Raw genomic sequence first — 20,497 nt, forward strand, 5'->3', positions numbered from 1 at the left:
TTAGAGAGACGTCAGCATTTAAGGTGGTGTCTGCTGAGAGCTGATCACATTTTTAGTGACTGATATCACCAGAACTAGATAAAGGGGTGTCTGAGGGATGCCCTGCAGCTATTGACCACGGTGGCTATAAGGGGAGAGGGACTGGGCACAATTTTATTAATAAGTCTGAGGATTCCTTTAGATTTTACCAACTTTTTCCTTATGCCAGGTGAACACAGTTTCCAGTTGAAAGAAATTCTTTTCCCCAGATAAGATTAGTTGGGATACCAGAAACTTTTAATGGTTTCTGAGATTGAGTCATTAACATAAACAAAATAACTGGATCACAAATTGTCAAAATGCATCCCTCACGCATCAGTGCAACTTCTCCTCTAACTGTTGATGGCTCAAGTCTTTCTGAACACATTAATCTTGGGGTGAGAACTTGGGAGATAAACACAGTCATGTTCTTTATAAATAAGGAGCCTCCCTGACAGTAGAAGTCACAAAGAAAGAAGACCATGGGCCTCTTCCCTTTGAGTTGTTTTCCCTCTTGCTATGTTACTGCTTGAGCTTCCTTTGTGGGCTCCATATTATCTCTGTTCTTTCCACCACTCAGAAAAACACCACAGGGTAGCTCCAGAGTGACCAAAGCCAAGCCCCAGCTCTGCCAGCAGGCCCCCATCTTCTCATGATTCTGTGGGCTTCTGTTTCCTGGCGTCTCTCTTCTTCCTGGCATCTCTCTTCATCTCTCTAGGCTCTTGGTGAATTTGTACTGGTGGAAAAAGATGTCAACATTAGTAAGAAAGGAAAGATTTACAGCCTGAATGAGGGCAATGCTAAGTATTTTGACAGGGCCGCCACTTAATATGTGCAGAAAAAGAAATTCCCTGAGGTGAGTGAAGAAAGCCCAGGTGGATCATAGGGAGAATGTTGTCTCCATGGGATCCTGTTTGGGTGGTGGCTTCAGGGGGCCTTGTCGAAAGAGGCTGGAGCCACTGTTCATAGCTCTGGTCAGTATGAGAATGGCAGACTCTGCCTTTCTTCATAAGCAATCAGTATCTTTTATAGCTAAAATTTACCTTCTAAAGATAATACTTTCCTTTACATTTAAGTTGTTCCAGGAGAAATTGTTTATAACAAAAGTTAGGAATAACACTTGCAAAACTCAGAGTTCAGGCCAGAATTGCTCTTAAGTCATTTGTTTAAGCTCCAACCTATAGGTTCACTCACTCAGTTGCATTTGCTTTTCGAAGGAATAATTAATTACGCAAGAGAACTTCAAAAAGCTCATGAAAAAAATGAAATTAAAAGATAAACACAAAAAATATAAAATTTATTTCTTAACATAAGCTCCATTGAGCTCAAGACACTTTTGTAAGGGTTTGTACCAGCCATTTAGTCCAACCCTAAACCCAAGGTCCTGGGAATTTAACCCTGCCAAGGCAGTCTTTTTTATGTTAATTGCTCAAGAAAAATGGATGCCCTTTAAAGGTTTTTTAATATTAGAAAACAAGAAGAAGCCAGAAGGAGCCAAATCAGGGCTGTAGTTATATTCCATTAAAACTCTTGCAAAATTCCCTTGTTTATTAAATTAATGAGAGGAATGAGCAGAGCATTGCTGTGGTGGAGAACTCTCTGGTGAAGCCTTCCTGGGCTTTGTCTGCTAAAACTGTGGCTTTCTCAGAACACTCTCTTAATAAGCATATGTGGGCCAAGGAGCCCCAGTGTTGTGAAAATGAATGGCTGTGATTAGTCAAGGCCAAATTGTATCCTGCACCTTCAGAGGCTCTTGCTCTCCTCCCCCAAGTTATGCCCATCTATAGTTATCTGTCCATTCATCCATCCGTCCATCCATCCATCCATCCATCCATCCATCCATTCTTATATCCCTTCATCCCTCCCTCCCTCCTATCTATCTATCTATCTATCTATCTATCCATCCTTAAGTGAGAGATTTCTCACAGCTTTTCTTTCCAGAGCAAAGCTAAGTTGAAGAGTAGCAACCCCTCCCTCTGTTATGTGGAGTCATTCTGGGCTTAAAAACTAGGAATTTAGGAATGTAAGTTCTATCTCTAGTTCCTGGTAGTTCACTGTGTGTCTTCTGAAAGATTCTTTCTGTATTTAAATGTTTTGGTTTCATGACTTAATGTTTTCTCCAAATATAAAAATTGTGTGTGTTCATGTGTAACACGTGGAAGGCACCAAAAAAAATAAAATGTAAACAAAAACCATGTGTAAGTGTCTTCACTCTCAGGAACCCCACTGTGAACATCATCATACATCTCTCTAGGTTTTGTTTTCTTGCAAATGTGCTTACATAGTTATCAAATGTAATCCAATCTACTTCATGAGTATTTCCTAATTATTAAAAATTCTTCAAAAGCACATTGCTGTACCATAATGTATTTAATCATTCTCAGGTTGTTCCACACTTAGCCTGTGTCCAGCTTTTCACTCCATAAAAAAATGTTGCAGTGAGCCCCTTTGTGCCTTGTCTTTGCTGATCTGAAAATTGCCTTAGAAGGTATTCCTAGAAGTAGGATTTCTGGTAAAATAGAATTGTGGATCCTCACCTTAGTCTTCACTGTTAATTCAGTCCAAGATGTTTCATCTTGGATCCAATAAAGTGCTAAGTAACTAAAATACCAGAAGACTTGGTAATTTCTTGCCTGTAGTTATGGTTTCAAGGGATGCAACTAGAGGATAATATAATATAATGATGTTCACTATAATTATGAGTTGGAGATAATAACAGTTAACATTTGCTGGGTGAGTAATAGGTGGTAAGCCCTGTTTTAAGTGTTTTACACGTATTAACTCCTTTATTCTCATAACAACTCTTGGAGGCAGGTACAGATGGGGAAGATGAGGCACAGAGGGGTTCAATTACTTATCCAAGGTAAGTGGCTGAGCCAGGATTCAAACCCAAGCATTCTGGCTGCCAACCCACACCCTTAACCACAACATGACCCTGCTTGGAAACAATCAAGTGGGCCAGAACCCTCACCTCCCACACACTGGGTTGCATGGCGTAGGGCTTCCTAACCTGCAGGGAGATAGTGCCTCCTCCTTGCTGGCTGCGGAGTTTCTGCCTCCTTCAGCTTGGTTCCTTTTCCTGCTTTACAGGCTGTGCGCCTGCTGGGTGTGGGCAGGCCAAAAGCCCAGATGAAGAACACGCAATTCTGTATCTGGAAGAGGAATATGTATTAGGTTGTTCTCAGGAATCTGCTGGAAGGGGGATGGAGGGAGGAAATGAGTGAGAAAACACTGCTTCAGGGGTTTGGTATTTTGTGTTCTCATTTTCGTTTTTGACAATCAGAGCATGAGGCTTGCCTAATTAGCAGTAATAGCTCCTTACATTTTTCACAAATTCCATCTGGTGCAAGGCCAGATGTGATCTATAAAATCAGAGTTCCTAGAGATGACAGGTCTAGTGGTAATGAATTCCCTCAGTATTTGCTTTTCTGCAAAAGATCTTATTCTCCTTTGCCGATGAAGCTTAGTCTGGCTAGATATGAAAGTCTTGGCTGGAGTTTCTTTTAAGAATGTTGATCATTCCCTATGACTCATGGGGAATGGACCTCTGCTGAGAGGTCCACTGTTAGTTTAATGGGCTTTCCTTTGTAGGTGACCTGACCCTTCTCTCTAGCTGCTTTTAACGTTTTTCTTTCATTTCAAGCTTGGAGAATCTGATGATTATGTGTCTTGTGTATGATCTTCTTGTGAAGTATCTTACGAGGGTTCTCTGCATTTCCCGAATTTTCTGTTGGCCTCTCTAGCTGAGTTGGCGAAGTTCTCATGGGTGATAACCTGAAGTATGTTTTCCAAGTTGTTTCCATTCTCTCCATCTCTTTCAGAGACACCAATGAGTCATAGATTGGGTCTTTTTACATAATCCCATATTTCTCAGAGGTTTTTTTTTTTATTCCTTTTTATTCTTTTTTCTTTATTCTTGTCTGTCTTATTTCAGAAAGCCAGTCTTCAAGCTCTAGGATTCTTTCCTCATCTTCATCTATTGTGCTATTAATACTTGCGATTGCATTATGAAATTCCTGTAGTGTGTTTTTCAGCTCTATCAGGTTGATTACATTCTTTTTCATATTGGCTATTTGGTCTTTCAGCTCCTGTATTGTTTTATTGTGATTCTTAGCATCCTTGGATTGGGTTTCAGCATTCTCCTTAATCTTGATATCTTCATTCCTGTTTGCATTCTGAATTCTATTTCTGTCATTTCAGTCATCTCAGCCCAGTTCAGAACCCTTGCTGGAGAGGTGATGCAGAAAGAAGGCACACAGGCTTTCTGAGTTGTCAGTGTTCTTGCATTCATTCTTTCTCATCTGTGTGGGCTGATGTTCTTTCCGTCTTTGAAGTTCTGTCCTTTGGATGAGTTTTTTTTTTTTTTTCTTTTATCCTATTTGATAACCTTGGGGGTTTGATTGTGGTACAAGGTGAGTTCAGTGGACTGGCTTTGTTTCTGGAAGATTGTAGGGGGGTCAAAGCTCAGCTCCCAACTTCTGGACAGTGTGCTCTAATTCTGGACTTCTACTGGGCCGATTTTGTTCCCAATCTCCTTGAGGTTAGGAATCCACTGGGCGGGGGGTACAGAGGTTCTCCCAGATAACTGGTCACAACAGTAGTATGGGTGGTGCCAGCCAAAGCGCTTCATAGGGTGGTGGCAGTGGAATCTGTCCTTGTTTGCATGTGCCAGCAGCAGTGGCAGTGGCACTGTGGAGGGGTGCATGCTTGTCCATTGTGGTGGGGTGCTAGTGGGTGCTGGGTTGCCAGCCTCTGTGCAGGTGTTCACAGCAGTGGCAGAGGCAGCATGGTGTCAGGAGGAAGGGCACCCCAGCTGGTGTCTTATATGTGTTTGCACTAGTGATGGTATTAGCATGTGGATGGGGTGCTGGTGGGTGCAAGAGTGTGTGTGTCCTCTGTGTGTGTTCCTGTGGGTGGCAGTGACCACTCAGGGTGGACGTGTGTCCATTATTCTCCATGCCTAGTTTCAGGCTGGTGGTAGCTTGGTGCAGAGGTGGGGCATTAGTGGGGGCAAGGTCTACCCATACACACATGCTCTGGCAAAGCCCTGGGGGGTGCTGGCTGTGGGCAAGTGTGTGCAGGCAAAGCAGCACGGGGGAGGCTGCAATCATGGGAGGGCATAGGCAGGCTGGTGTATGTCCGTGGGGCTACTCTGCTGGAGCTCTTTGCTGGTCAGGTATGGTCTGCCAGCACAGGAGCTATGATGTGCAGCCCTAGGAGGTACCCTCTGTGGGCACCCAAGGCTGCACTACAAGAAGGCGTGGCCAGACTGGGGCCCTGGGAGAGGCCAGGAGACTGAGAGATGCTCTGGGCGGACCAGCCCTGTCTCATGGACCATCCTGCAGAGTTCAGATCCCACAGTTCTCCTAGGCCTTCAGACTCTATAGGAGCAAGTTGAACTTTAGGGGGGTGGGTGTCCCTGGCCATGCTCCACTAGAGAAGCTCCTGCAACACACTCTCTGGGCTCCACACTGGCTGGAGTTCTGCCCCTACCCCTTCTCTAAGCAGCTTTCCCTGCCAACGCAAGTGTCCACGGTGGTTGAGGGACCTCCTCCTGTCAGGGTTCCAGATGCCCATGACAAGATTGGGATACTCCTTGCCAGTTCAGCTCACCCCTTCTCCAGGAACCAGAGATGGTGTTTCAAGAAGGAGCTCATAGTCAATAGTAGATAGTGCTGCTTAGAAGTTAAGTGTAGTGTCCATAGGCTATGGTGGTGATTGGTGACCTTGGGGGAAGTGTGTTCCACTGGAGTGATGGGATGGAAGTCGAGGAGCAGTGGGCAGAAGAATTGGGGGGAGGTGGTGATGTGGAGGTGGTGATGTGCACACCTCCACACCTCTATGAAATGTGGCAGTGGGGAATCCCAGGATGGAACTAGAATCTGATATGGGGCCTTTGGATGAATTTCTAATCAAATGGGAGATCGTTGGGCTGATGGGCTGAGGCTGAAAGAGAAGCTGAAGTACGTGAAAAGAAGAGATGGGGGAAGATGGATATCACTGAGTCTGTGAGAAGCAGAAGGGGGAGGAATCAGAAGACAAGAAGAGGATGGGCTTTAGGTAGGAGTTGGACACCACTTCCGTTATAACAGGAGGAAAGGCAGGATAGTTACTCAACACCTGTGACTGGCAAATAAGGAACATGGTCCCATCTCCAGGAAGCTGCAGTCTAGTTGGAGTGGCAAGACATTACAACAAAAAAAGAATAATTCAGTGTGTGATAAGCCTACAGGGCCCAAATACTATAGAACTGTGTAAGCATTTACAAGAAATACTTCAAGTTAGGTTTCACTTATGTGAAACCTCACTGCAAATCAAGGAAGGTTGAGGTCCCTTATGAGGCCTCATTGGCTTTGTTCAGAGATTTCTCAGGCTTGGTTTCCATCTTAACTTACTTTAATGGTTTGTTGGTCACACACACACACACACACACACACACACACACAGTTTCTAACCAAAACACCTTGAGAAGACATCAGTTCACATTTGATCTTATTGGCATTTACTCAGTTCTTGATCCATGACTCACTCTAGCTTGTGTTCAGGTCTTTAAAGTCTGGACATGTTATTTTACCAAAGTATTAGTTTTGAAGCTTGCTTTGCTTGTCATTACTCATTAACCCCAAGCATTTTTGGAACACAAAACACTTGATGGCTGCCCTAAGGAATTTGCTGTCTCCTTGTGCGCTGTCAGAGAATTATTAGATTAGAGAAAGAAATCATAGATGGATCACTGAATGAGGAAAACCAAACCTGCCTCAGGGAGCAATGTAATCATATTGTCATGCCTTACCTCTTATGTCTACTCTGAGGAACATCATGACCTTTGACTTATTTCTCTCTGGTCAAACATCCTTTTCATTACATGTGTGAGTAGTGGAATCGAGGTTTACAAATAAGTTGTTTTATTTCTTTTCTTTTCTTTTTTTTTTTTTGAGACAGAGTCTCTCTCTGTTGCCGGGGCTGGAGTGCAGTGGCCGGATCTCAGCTCACTGCAAGCTCCGCCTCCCGGGTTTACGCCATTCTCCTGCCTCAGCCTCCTGAGTAACTGGGACTACAGGCGCCCGCCACATCGCCCGGCTAGTTGTTTTGTATTTTTTCAGTAGAAACGGGGTTTCACCGTGTTAGCCAGGATGGTCTCGATCTCCTGACCTCGTGATCCACCCGTCTTTGCTAAAGGTGTTTAAGATTTTGCCACAGATAAACACTGCATGCAGTAAGAGCAGAGTAGTCATTATTTAAGGAAGTCTGCTTCTCAGAAAGCTAAAACGATTGTGAACCACAGTGATTCAAGCAGGAGCTTCAAGGAGCTACCAAAAAACTGTTGTTCATGTAGACTTCCTCTTTCTTTCCTTCCTTCCTTCCTTCCTTCCTTTCTTTTTCTTTCTCTCTCTCTTCCTTTCCTTTCCTTTCCTTTCCTTCTCTCTTTCTCTTTCCTTTCTCTCCTTCCTTCCTTCCTTCTTTCTTTCTTTCCTTCCTTCCTTTCCTTTCCTTTCTCTCCTTCTTTTCTTTCTTTCTTTCTCTTTATTTGTTTAGCTGCTCTCTTAAGATTGCTACAGGATATTGTCTCTTACTTTAAGTAGTCCTACATTTAATACGTCCAATCACATGTTGACATTTAAGGGGCTCATAATGAATGAAATGCACAATTGTATAATTGTTTCAATTTCTACACTAGTGGGTGGAGGATAGGGGGTCAGGAATGTAGAGGTCACCCCAACTGGATGTGTGATCCCAGAGCAGGTACTGACTAATCACGAAGGCCACTGAGTTTTGTCTCTTCTCTTTCTGCCTTCTAGGACAGCAGCTCCCTATGGGGTCAGGTGTGTGAGCTCCATCGTGGTGGATATGCACCACATCTTGGTCTATAGAGAAATCTTCATGTACCCGGGCAACCAGAAGAGCCCTCAGGGCAAGGGAATTCTCCTTTGTCCATCAGCTGTGCATCCAGTCAGGGAGCAGGAGGAGCTCTCTCCTGTCACACCTGCTGTTTGGCTACTGTGCTGCTGCTCCTTGGCATGTCTGTGTGGTGGGCAGGGGAAGAGAAACCAGCTCTATTTCCCTTGAGTGAGCCTCCAGGCTGTGGTAGGTTTGAAGGGAGAAGGCCAAAATCATGTGACTGGTAATTCTTACTGTCCTTCCCCTTTGGCCTCACACTCAGCATTCACCATGAGCCAGCTGTGTGTCTTATTTGCCACAGGCTGCGTCTGACTTTTAGCTTCAGCACCAGCTGATTTGGGGTCATAGACCCCATAAGGAATCTAATGAAATTTATCAACACACTTCCCAGAAAAATGCATATAAGCATACACATTACATGTTTAGAGGGTTTACAGATGCCCTGAAATCTACCCAAGAATCCCCTAGAGAAGTCCCACACCCCAGAATAGGAACTTCTGCTCAGAGCTCATCAAATACAACTGTAAATGTTGTTCCTGGAAGGTCTAACTGCGACTCAGCTCTATCCCATATCCATTCATTGCAGGGCAGAGGCCAGCTGCAGAAGTAGTAACTGACAATTTTCTTTTGCGGGACCTGTGGCTGGCAGCTCTGGGTGGAGAAGATCTCCTTGATGCAAGAGCTGAAGGCTCTTCCCCAACATCAGCAAGCCTGGGGAGCTGAGCAGGTGGTCTTTGTCCTGCGCTTCCTGGGCCACCTTCTCTGGCAGCAGGGAGCAGCCCTGGGCAGGATCAAGGAGCACTCTTGGAGATGGGTCAGGCTTCTTCTTTTTTTTGAGACAGAGTCTCGTCCTGTCACCCAGGCTGGAGTGCAGTGGCACAATCTCGGCTCACTGCAAGCTCCGCCTCCCGGGTTCACCCCATTCTCCTGCCTCAGCCTCCTGAGTAGCTGGGACTACAGGCGCCCGCCACCACGCCCAGCTAATTTTTTGTATTTTTAGTGGAGACGTGGTTTCACCGTGTTAGCCAGGATGGTCTCGATCTCCTGACCTTGTGATCCTCCCGCCTCAGCCTCCTAGAGTGCTGGGATTACAGGCGTGAGCAACCGCGCCCGGCCGGGTCAGGCTTCTTAAGGGGAAGGACCCCTCCAGCAGGGCTGCGTGAGCCGGGGACAACATGGCCCTCCCAGCAGGAACTCACTGGAGACACTTGGGTCTTGTCAATCAAATTATTTTCTGTCAAACAGTTGGGATGAACATTTCCCTGAAGGGGCCCCGGACTGCACCTGAAGGAACTGAGGTCTCCCTGGGTCTCCAGGGTTCTGGATGTGGATGTCCTGCGGACAGGAGGGGGCTTTTCTTGTCCTCCTGCTCCGGGGTCTCTACCTGACCCTCCTCCTCTATCACTGCTCTGGGCTTTCCTTGGGTCCTCACCTTGGTCTTATTCGGCAGCCTGGCTGGGATCGGAATCAGCTTCCTAGCCCCGGTCACCTGCTCAAGTGGCGAAGGCAGTTGGAGAGGGAACTGGCTGCTGGGAGGAGGTATCCTCACCGAGCTGGGGTGTCCCAACATCATGGAGTTGCGAGCAGACAGCACAGGTTTCTTCCTTGAGGGGAGCCGGCCGCCCACAGCAGGCAGGATCCCCAGGGGGACGTCCGTGTCTGGCGGGAGAGGACACGGTTCCCTAGGGGCGCTGTAGAAGCTGACTGGAGAAGGCCCACGGCTCTGCTGAGGGTTGAAGAGGAATCGGAAAGGGCCCGGGGTAGGCGTGGGCGCCGCAGGGTAAGCCGGGCCAGGCTGAGAGGACTCACGGGCTATGGGAGCTTGTGAGCGACGGCCCGGCAGGGGTCTGCGGCGGGACCCGGGACGAAATATACTTAATAAATTGCCCATTTAGAGCAAGTTGTGCGGGAACAATGGCGAGAAAACGGTCAGTAATGGAGACGCTGCTCCGTAGTCGCCCACTTCTCTTTCGCCAGGCGCGCACTGGGCAGCTGAGCGCTTGTGACGTCCCAATGGGGCTGGTGACAGAACCAGGGCGCGCAGAAGCGCGCGGGAGCACCCCAGTCCTAGGGCGCCCACCAGAGGGGTCAAAGGGCAAAAGGGAGAGCCCCACCCCCACCACTCCCGCCTCTGCAGAACCCAGCAGGACTCTCTCACACCTGGGGACATCCTGCTCCTGGGGGCAGGTATGTGGCCCCTGATGGGCCCCTCTGTGAGGCTGTGGGGGATGCAGGGCTGACATATCAGAGCCCTTTCCGCCTGGCGCTTGGCCTGGGCACTGTCTTGGCACCCAGTGGCCCTGTATTGCCCGGCCCTGTCCCCTGGGTTACAGGGCCAGAATCTGCTGGAAGCCCAGCACGGGGCCACCCGCATCCTCCCAAGTTCCCCCAGGGCTGTTCCAGTGCCTCTGTGCCGCCTGAAGCCAGGCCTGTCTTCTCCATGGCGGCCCTGGCCGCTAGGGCCACCAGTCCCGCTATGCAGGCTTCCAGGGAGAGGATGCGGTGCCCTGAACTGACTGGATGCTGCCCCTTACCACATCCCTTCCTGGCAGGCAGGGTCTCCACTTCTTTTCACAAATTTACCTAAGACCTTCCCACAGGTCCTTCAGGTGGTCATGGCCCAGCTGGGCTTTGAACCCGGGCTGTGCGATTCCACAGCTGGCACTGTGGCCTGTGTGCCTCCTGATCATGGATACAGCACGTATTCTTATTTTTTCCTGTAGTCCTGGGGTACTTAGCACCGTGTACTATCTGTAATAACCACATGCACACCTAGAAGGAGGCCTTCACTTCAACACGTAAGTTGACCATGGCCCACTCTGGGCTCCGGTCCTCTACAAAGATATAGGGCAGGGACTACCCATTGTCAGCACAGCACCATCCCACGTTGCTCTTCTAATGGGGCGTTCAGCCCAGATGTTTTTTCTTATCTAGTGGGAAGGATCCAAGTATGTAAAGATTATGTTCTAGATCAGCTTTGGTCTATCCTGAAAGAAATTCACCAGGGGAATTATTCCATATTGGTAAGAAGCCAGTTTCTTTGGCCTTCCTGAAATATGTCTTGAAAGCAAATATGTCATTTATTTGCAAGTTAATAGTGGAGCGATGTATTGGATTAAAATATGATCAACAAAGTTTGGTCATTGCGAGCATGCCAGCTGGATCCACTCTTCACCACACATTAACACCTAAATATAATTTCTGATCTTATGCCCAAGAGAAGGACATACTCTTGGGTGTCTGGACAAGGAGAACATGCATGAAAAATCAACGATTCTTCTTACCCATCAGGCAAGTGAAGTCATGGAGCAAACCATGACCCCATAACTGGAGAGACAGAATAATACCAAAAGCCACAACTTACAGCCTCAGAAACCCACAGGTAGAGACCTCCACAGGAACAAGCAACTGGGTGGGGAAAGCAAAGTGCAACTGACAAATTGCTGGAGGCCCAGTGTGAACAAGGCTGAGAGTTAAAACTCTAAGAGTTTCCAGCCATAGAGAGGCCCCATGAGCTGTAAAGCTTCAATAGCCCTACTGGGTTCTGAAAGTGAAAAGGTGTGAAATATTGCATTTCTCTAATGATTAGTAATGTTACATTACTCTGGTGGTTAGTAATTTTTTCCTTTTTTCTGGCCACTTGTATGTCTTTTTTTGAGAAGTGTCTGTTAATGTCTTTTGCACATTTCTTGATGAGGCTATTTGGTTTTTAATTTTGTCTTGTTCAATTGTTTACGTTCCTTATAGATTCTGGATATTAGGGCTTTGTCAGATGCTTAGTTTGCAAATATTTTCTCCCCTTCTGTAGGCTGTCTGCTTACTCTGTTGATAGTTCCTTTACTGTGCAGAAGCTCTTTCATTTAATTAAGTCCCACTTGTCAATTTTTGTATTTGTTGCAATTGCTTTTGAGGATATAGTCATAAATTCTTTGCCAATGTTGATGTGCAGAATGCTGTTTTCTAGGTTTTCTTCTAGGGTTCTTATATTCTGAGGTCTTACATTTGAATCTTTAATCCATCATGGTTACTTTTTGTATATGGTGAAAGGTAGGGGTCCAGTTTCAGTCTTCAGCATATGGCTAGCCAGATATCTCAGGAACATTTATTGACTAGGGAGTCCTTTCCTCTTTGTTTATTTTTGTCAACTTTGTTGAAGATTATATGGCTGTAGGTGTTTGGCTTTATTCTTGGGTTCTCTATTCTGTTCCATTGGTCTGCATGTTTGTTTTTGTACCAGTACCATGCTGTTTTGGTTACCGTAGCCTTATAGTATAATTTGAAGTCTGGTAGCATGATGCCTCTGGCTTTGTTCTTTTTGCTCAGGATTGCTTTAGCTATTCAGACCCTTTATTAGTTCCACATAAATTTTAGAATAGTTTTTTCTAGTTCTGTGAAAAATGATGTTGGTAGCTTGATAGGAATCGTATTGAATCCATAGATTGCTTTGGGCAGTATGACCATTTTATCAATATTGATTCTTCAAATTAATGAGCATGGAATGTTTTTCCATTTGTTTGTGTCATCTCTGATTTCTTTCAGCAGTGTTTTGTAGTTCTTGTAGAGATCTTTTACTTCCTTGGTTAGATGTATTCTTACATATTTATTTATTTATTTATTTGTTTTTGACTATTGTAAATGGGATTGCTTGCTTTATTGGGTTTTCAGCTTGATTGTTATTGTTGTATAGAAATGCTACTTATTTTGTACATTTGCATTATATCCTTAAACTATATTGAAAGCATTTATTAGTTCCAGGATTCTTTTGGTGGAGTCCTTAGGATTTTCTAGGTGTAGAATCATATAGTTTGACTTCTTTTCTTATTTGGATGCCTATTGTTTCTTTCTCTTGCTTGATTGCTCTGGCTTGGACTTCTTGTTATGTCAATTTTATCTGAATTTTTAAAACAATGTATTAGAGATAAAAATAAACATATCTACAACATGAGTAATAATTGCAGACCAGGGGTTACGAACCCTGAGAATCGTCATTTGAATCTTTTTTTGTGGGGGGGAGGTCACTAACTGACTTTTTCTCATTCATGCTCAGGATACGCATTGAGCACTCTTCATCTAACAGCCCTGACCCATGCAGAACCTGCACCCAAGAATCAAGCTCAGGCTTTTTGGCCACTCAGGTTCCAAGAAAAGCAGCCTTATGGACTCTCTCAAGTGTGGGCTGCTGAGGAACTTTCTCTAAAGGTGAGGTCCTGACTCTCCTCTCCCTCCCAGCTACAGCAGATTCCCACCTTTGCCCCGGCTCTAAGCTTGCAGATGGACCTTGGATGCTGGCCCCTGTCTCTCCAGCATGTGTTGGCTTCTACGCTCTCTCCCATCAAGGTCTGGAGGAGGAAGGGTTTTGCATCAGTCCTTGGCCTATGGCTGACACAGTGGCTTTGGTGGCTTTCAGCTGTGGTCTAGGCTGGCTGGTGACCCTGTGTGTACCCTTTGCTTTCCAGCAATGGCAAACTGCCCCAGCAATAGCAAAATAAGGGTTCCACTGAAATCACAGCCACAGATACAATGGTCCCTCATTGTAAATGTGCCAATTGCAGAATTGCATCATGTTCTACTCAGGGCTCTGCCCTTAAAAACAAAGCTTGGACTCACACAGGTCTAAGCATAGCATAGACCAAATACCGGCATCAGGAGGAATCCTCACCTCTTACACCTTCTTCCTGGAATGCTGCAGGGTGTTGCAGAAAAGGAAAATGCAGTGGAAAGGCTGGAGAGAGAAGGCCAAGGCTGGGAGGTACATGATGCCCTGTGCATGGACTCCCTTGAGTCCTTTCTGGCCTGCAGCCTCCGTAAGCATAAAAAACCTGTACCCAGACTGTTTCTTGTTTTTCTCAGGTTTGTCAAAGATCAGATGGCTGGAGATGTGTGGTATTATTTCTGAGGGGTCTGTTCTGTTCCATTGGTCTATATCTCTGTTTTGGTACCAGTACCATGCTGTTCTGGTTACTGTAGCCTTGTAGTATAGTTTGAAGTCAGGTAGCGTGATGCCTCCAGCTTTGTTCTTTTGGCTTAGGATTGTCTTGACAATGCGGGATCTTTTTTGGTTCCATATGAACTTTAAAGCAGTTTTTTCCAATTCTGTGAAGAAAGGCATTGGTAGCTTAATGGGGATAGCATTAAATCTATAAATTACCTTGGGCAGTATGGCTATTTTCACAATATTGATACTTCCTATCCCCTTTTGATTGATGGTTCAGTTGTTTCCTACCATAAGAGGCAGTTTTCTTTCAGCATTTCAATATTGTAGTTCACTTCCCACTGAAACATGAGATAGGTAATTTATTTCCAATAAGTTTGATGATTTTCTTTTTCTCTTTTTTCTTTCTTTCTTTCTTTTTTTTTTTTTTTTTTTTTTTTTTTGAGTCAGAGTTTCACTCCTGTTGCCCAGCCTGGAGTGTGATGCACGATTTTGGCTCACTACAACCTCCTCCTCCTGGGTTCAAGTGATTCTCATGTCTCAGCCTCCCAAGTAGCTGGAATTACAGGCGCCCGCCACCATGCCCAGCTGTCTTTTGTATTTTTAATGGAGACAGGGTTTCACCATGTTGGCCAGGCTGATCTTGAACTCCTGACCTCAGGTGAACCAATTCCTCAGCCTCCCAAAGTGCTGGGATTGTGAGCCACAGTGCCTGGCCAATTGTTTTCTTGTAAGTATTAAAAATGTCTTAAAGTCTTCTTTGACTTTTCTTGATGACTTCCCTTGCAATTGTTTATGTCACTACTACCACTAACAACCTGAAGCCCATGGTGGAGCTGCTATTTTATTTTTCACATGTCACTAGTCCATCATTTTCATAGTTACAGGAAGGGACAAAAGCTGAAGGTATACTTACAACCACTGTGTGGGTAACTGCCTTATTTCCATCTGCCGACTTTTCTTCTTTCAGCCGCAAAGTTTTCACATCATGTTCTTGCGTTCTTGCCACTGCTTCTGGTTTAACCTCTGGCCCCTTTATGACTGCACTGATAACTCGAGAAGGAGTCTGGCCAGATGCCTGCTGAGTAGGAACTGAGAGTCTCATTACAGGTGTACCATGGGCTACTGAAAAAGGGGTAAGTGCTCTCACAGCCAATGGCATTCCAACAATGTTAATGCTTCCTGATCCAGTTAAATTTGACTTTGTCTACAGTCGACACTGTGCAAGCTGTGTAGCTGGGATGGTAATAATTTTGACAGGCTGCATGGTAATTTTGTCTCGGTTTTCAGTAGAAGCTGGCATTATAGTAGGGATTATCTGAATGACTACTTTTGGAGAGGTCACTGTTGTTGGACTAGTGCTGGTTATTAATGATGCACCTGCATTGACTGACTGAACTGCTACAGTTGAAATGTCCTGACCCAGCGATGTCATTACAACAGTACTTGCATTGCCACACGAACTGTCCTTGGAGCTGCTATTGCTGATACAGATTCAGTGGTAGCTGGAAAGCTGCATGAAGCATCGTGACCAGGGGCAGTGATATTCACAACTTTAGCTACACCCTTCTCTGCTCTGAGTAGCCTTCTCCACCTCAAGTCAGCTAGGCTTAATAATAGTTACAATTGGCATTAATCAGCTGCACCTAGCATTTCTACATGTCTGCACCCACGCTTTCTTTAAAGCGTTTATAAGGGATGAATTTTTCCCCCATGAACAGAGGATGTTGCTTTCAGGAGACTTTCTGCAGACAGTGACACTCATTCCAATGATTTTTCATCAGTAGCTCCTGCTAAATCTTCATTACAGGTTTCACTTCTGTCATCATCTATGACCACTGTGTTTTTGGGCATATCCTTGAACTGATATACAAGCCTCTGTCCTTCGACCTTTGCAAGAATTCCCCTTTGGTAGCTTTGCAAGAATACCCCTTTGGTAATAGTATCTCAAAGCTTGTTCCCTAGTTTCATAGTTCATGTCTGGTTTGTTCTTATGCTTTCCCCAAAGCTTAGAGACAGCCTTTGAATCCACCAGCCTGAAGATGCCTTTTTCTCTCTGAATCCATTTAATATACTGGGGACAAGTATTTTTATCTTTAAGTATATCTAAAATAAACTCCTACAAATATATTATGTTTCCTTTTCCTTCTCTCGGTTTTTCTTTATACCTGACTCAGGAGACCCGCTGGAAATTGGTGATTGTTGGGTCTTTGGTTTACGGCCAATTTTTTTCCTTTTCATTGGTTCGTGGTTATCTGGTGAGGCAGGAATAGGAGAGGTATCCATTGGTTCAGATCCCTCAGTTGACGCCTCCACTACAGTTTCTGTAATGACATCTGGCCTCATAGCAACATGGATAAATTCAGGACTTCTTGAATCCCTCAAGTAGGTAGGAGACTCCGTAGGAAGCAGGGCTTTAGCAGCTTCAATTCTCTTTTGGAGTCGTATTCAAAATAATCTTGCTCAGGCGAATGTCTTAAAGCATTTCTGCTGTTTTCCTCTAGTGGCTTCATATTTTGGGGTCTTATATTTATGTCTTTAATCCATTTGAGTTTATTTTTCTCTCTGGTGGAGGATAGAAATCCAGTTTCATTCTGTGTGTGCACATCCCATTTTCCAAGCACCATTTGTTGAAGAGTCTGTCCTGTTTGCAACGTGTGCTCTGGCCTTGGCACTTTGTCAAAAATCAGTTGGCTGTAGATGCATGGAGTTATTTCTGGGCTTTCTGTTCTGTCCCTTTGGTCTATTTGCCTTTATGCTAATGTAATCCTGTTTAGGTTATTATAACTTCGTAGTTTATTGTGTATTTTGAAGTCAGGCAATATGATGTTTGGAGCTTACTTTCTTTTTTTTCTCCTCCAGATTGGTTTGGCTATTTGGGGTCTTTTTTGGTTCCATATGAGTTTTAGGATTGTTTTTCCTATCTCTGTTAAGAGTGTCACTGGTATTTTGATAGAGATTTCATTGAATCCATAGATAGCTTTGGGTAAGACTGGCGTCTTAAAAATACTAGTTTTTCTAATGCAAGAACACAGGACATCTTTCCATTTAGTTGCGTGCTCTTAATTTCTTTCATCAATGTTTTATACCTTTCAAAGCAGAGGTCTTTCAGCTGCTGGTTAAATGTATTTTTAGGCATCTCATTTTTGTGGCTATTTTCTATGGAATCATTTTCTACATTTTCTTTTCAGATAGTCCATTATTAGTGTATACAAATGCTACCAATTTCTGTATTTTGTCTTTGTATCCTGCAACTTTATTGAATTCATTTATGTTAACAGATTTTTTTCGGTGGAATCTTCAGCATTTTCTGTATATGCGAGTATAAATCTAGAGAAGAGTAAACTGTCATACACTGTTGGTGGAAATATAAATTAATAAAGCCACTATGGAGAACAGTTAGGAGGTTCCTCATAAAACTACAAACAGAGCTACCATACAAATCAGTGATCCCACTGCTGGGTATATACATAAAAGAAAGGAAATCAGTATATTGAAGAGAAGTCTGCACTCCCCTGTTTACTGCAGCACTGTTCACAATAACTAAGATTTGGAGGAACCCTAAGTGTCCATCACTAGATGAAGGGGTAAAAAGAATGTGGTCTATATACACAATGGAGGACTATTCAGTCATAAAAAGGAATGAGATTCTGTTATTTGCAACAATATGGATGGAACTGGAGGTCATTATGTTAAGTGCAACAAGCCAGGCACAGAAAGATAAATGTGGCATTTCTCACTTATTCATGGGATCTGAAAATCAAAACAATTGAGCTGATGGGCACAGACAGCAGAAGAATGGTTGCCAGAGGCTGGGAAAGGTAGTGGAAGGGGATTGGTAGGGGTGGGTGGGGATAGTTAATGGGTATAAAAAAATTACAAAGAATTAATAAGACCTACTATTTGATAGCACAGTAGAGTGACTATAGTCAAAAATAAAGTAATTGTACATTTAAAAATAACTTAAGAAGTATACTTGGATTTTTGTAACAGAAAGGATAAATGCTTGAGGGAATGGATACCACATTCTTCATGATGTGATTATTATCCATTGCATGCCTGCATCAAAACATCTCATGTACCCCATAAATATATGCACCTACTATGTACCCACAAACATTAAAAAACTAAAAATAAAAGAAAAATAAAAAGAGATGCATCCTGGTTCCTGAAGCGCGGAGGTGCTGCTAGAGGTGCAGGAACTCCTTGTGGCAGCCACAGCTAGAGTGAGGTGGATAGAGATGCTGGTAATGGAGAGTGGAGTCCTGGTGAGCTGCAGAGAAGGCCGCTGGCACCCGTGCTGGTGAGATGCCTTATGCCGGGGTCAGGGTGGCCTTAGGCCAGGCTCTGCCTCTGCCCATTCCAGCTGTGTGAGAAGCTGGTGGAGATCAGCCTCCTCACACCCATTTCTCTTCCTGGGCCTGTAGGAAGACTACATTTCCCAGCCTTTCTTGCTTTTAGGTGAGGGCCAGGGGTTTTGTCAAATGGGGTGGGGGTAGAATTACATCTAGGTTGACCCCCAATGCTCAATCCTTCATCCTCTCTCTTCCCTTCTGAGCCACCTCTGAAGCCATGCATTTTAGAGACAGAGTCACGAGACTCGGCAGGAGCCTGGAGGCCTGAGCCATTTACCTTGTTGCTATCAGCCTGGATGGGAAGGAGAAACAAACCTTTGCTGTATTAAGTCACTGGGGTTTCAGGCTTATTTATTGCTGCAGCATAACCTATGCTATCCTGACTAGGGTAGACTAAGCTTGGCAACATTTTTAACCTCTCTGAGTCTCCCTTTCTTCATTTGCAAAATGTTCACTGTAATATCTGTTGTACTCAAGGCCATCTTTGCTGTAGGTAACAGAAACCCATCCATTCTGGCTGAAGCAGAAAGGGAATTTGTTGGAATATTTCAGGGGACTCTTATGAAATCCAGCACCCACTGCCTTCCTAGCCTCAAGGACATATCCTTCACGTCCCAGCATTGTCATCCAATCCACTGTGTCTCTGTGTCTCACAGCAAGTTCCAGAAGAAAAAATCGGATTGTCTTAGTTCGTGTCAAGTCAGCTGTAACCAGAGACCAGGGTCACATAAGACAAATGTGGCCTTGGGTTTTCTTATGAGCAGGGTGCACTTTTCTGTTAGGTGGGCATCAGGAGGGAGAGGGATTACTAGTGCCATTTGTAAGGAGTTATCTCTGCCCTGTAAAGAGATCCAAGGGAAGGCCTGCTACTTCTGCTTGCATCCAGACCAGCTGTCGACCCCTTTCAGCCACATTTAAATGTTAGACATTTGAGTTACCCGCATGGTCTGAAATTGCAGCTGGTGACCTTTCAGCAAATCTCAAAGTTCTTTCAGGGCGCACAACAGTGTGGACACACAGAGCAGCCCAGAGGGAGGGAGAGTGGTGTCCACTTCACAGTTACTTCAGCGCCACTGATGCATCCGTGAGCACAAAGCTATTTATGGGCTTGCTCTGCTTGGTAGAGGCCCTCACCAGCCTGAGATGAAGTAGTAAGGATGAAAGGAGTCTCTGAACAATAGGATAGTCTGATGGTAGTTCATAGGGCGGGACCTCCACCCGAAGGCTAAGATCTGGGTGGGCTGTGACTCTAGAATACTAGCGGAGGTCACATTCTCTGTTAGCAAAATTGTGCTAGGTTGCTTTCCATGCACCCTGTCAAGTGATCCCAACATACAGTTTTGCATGAAACCTCAGCATTCCTGCATACAGCATGGCAGACACCTTTGGGGCATCTGCTCAGCGCATGATCCCCATCTCATACAAAAGAAAAAGGATGTGATCATCGTCGCCAAGAAGGTGCGTCCAGGGGCTGCAGTGCCCCTGCTCGCCATTAGATGATGCTACTGAGCCAGGAACAATCTGCTTTTCTTTAATTTCTGGGATTTTCCTCTATTTCTCAACATTGGTTTTCTAGAAACAATGGATTGCCACTTTTCCAGTTGGAAATCTTGAGCTGTCTAATGAAAGAAGACTCTACAGTAGGACAGTGATTCATTCAGGAAATAGTTCAGAGTGATGTACTGAACCACCTCAGTGGGCGGTTATTCACGGCTGTTCACTTATCTGTCAGTGAAGAGTGACACATCTTTTCGGGCTTGAATTTGTGCAGTCCAGTAAAAACCAGAGTTCCTGGGAAGAGCTGTAAAATACAGCCTAGTACTCTCACCTCCTCTTCTTGTTTCCATCCCCACCCTCACCCCACACTTTGCAAGGGGGTTATTTTCCAGCAGAGATTTCTTCATGCCTGATGAGCTGTTAGACCAGTCTAGAAAGGAAATCACGAGGATCCTGTGCTCTTGTCTAACACAATGGTAAAGTTGGTTAGTGCAGGGCATGGCTAGGGTGGGACCGTATTCACTAGGGGTCCACGAATAGCTTTTTATAGAGAGAGGTTTGCTGGTGGTCAAAAGGTTCAACCAATGTTCAGCAGCAATGCAGTAACATAGAATAGATGCTATTCTATCTGACCCAAAAAGTTGGCTGAACTCCTCAGGAGTCACAAGCACACTGGCCCTGATATTTCAATAAACTATGAAACAAAGCACTGACCCGCCTCTCTCTCAAATGGAATAGCATCTATTGGGCTATTTGCCCTTCTTTTACACATTGGAAATTGCGGACAAGAGGCTAT

The 20,497-nt window shown here is 44.8% G+C and overlaps 1 protein-coding gene and 1 pseudogene across 1 annotated transcript; both read right to left on the reverse strand.

Moving 5' to 3' along the window:
- Nucleotides 1-299: 299 nt before the first annotated feature.
- On the reverse strand, nt 300-10,104 carry LOC117098392 (nuclear pore-associated protein 1-like). Its single transcript, XM_033236893.1, has 3 exons — nt 9,350-10,104; nt 3,029-3,170; nt 300-754 (listed from the first exon to the last, which is right to left on the reverse strand). The coding sequence occupies exons 1-3, from the start codon at nt 9,806-9,808 to the stop codon at nt 669-671; spliced, it is 687 nt and encodes a 228-aa protein (XP_033092784.1). The 5' UTR covers nt 9,809-10,104; the 3' UTR covers nt 300-668.
- On the reverse strand, nt 9,809-19,148 carry LOC117099463 (annotated as a pseudogene).
- Nucleotides 19,149-20,497: the final 1,349 nt, after the last annotated feature.

The sequence above is a fragment of the Trachypithecus francoisi genome, unplaced genomic scaffold (assembly GCF_009764315.1).
Source record: "Trachypithecus francoisi isolate TF-2019V2 unplaced genomic scaffold, Tfra_2.0 Lachesis_group16, whole genome shotgun sequence".
Lineage (NCBI taxonomy): Eukaryota > Metazoa > Chordata > Mammalia > Primates > Cercopithecidae > Trachypithecus > Trachypithecus francoisi.

Excerpts from the sequence above, each read along its gene's own strand:
- LOC117098392 (XM_033236893.1), bottom strand. The coding sequence starts at position 9,808 with ATGGGCAATTTATTAAGTATATTTCGTCCCGGGTCCCGCCGCAGACCC. Across the intron at positions 3,171-9,349 it reads GGCTGCCGAATAAGACCAAG|ATACAGAATTGCGTGTTCTT; the intron begins GTGAGGACCCAA and ends TTCCTCTTCCAG. Across the intron at positions 755-3,028 it reads GAGGCACTATCTCCCTGCAG|TACAAATTCACCAAGAGCCT; the intron begins GTTAGGAAGCCC and ends TTTTTCCACCAG.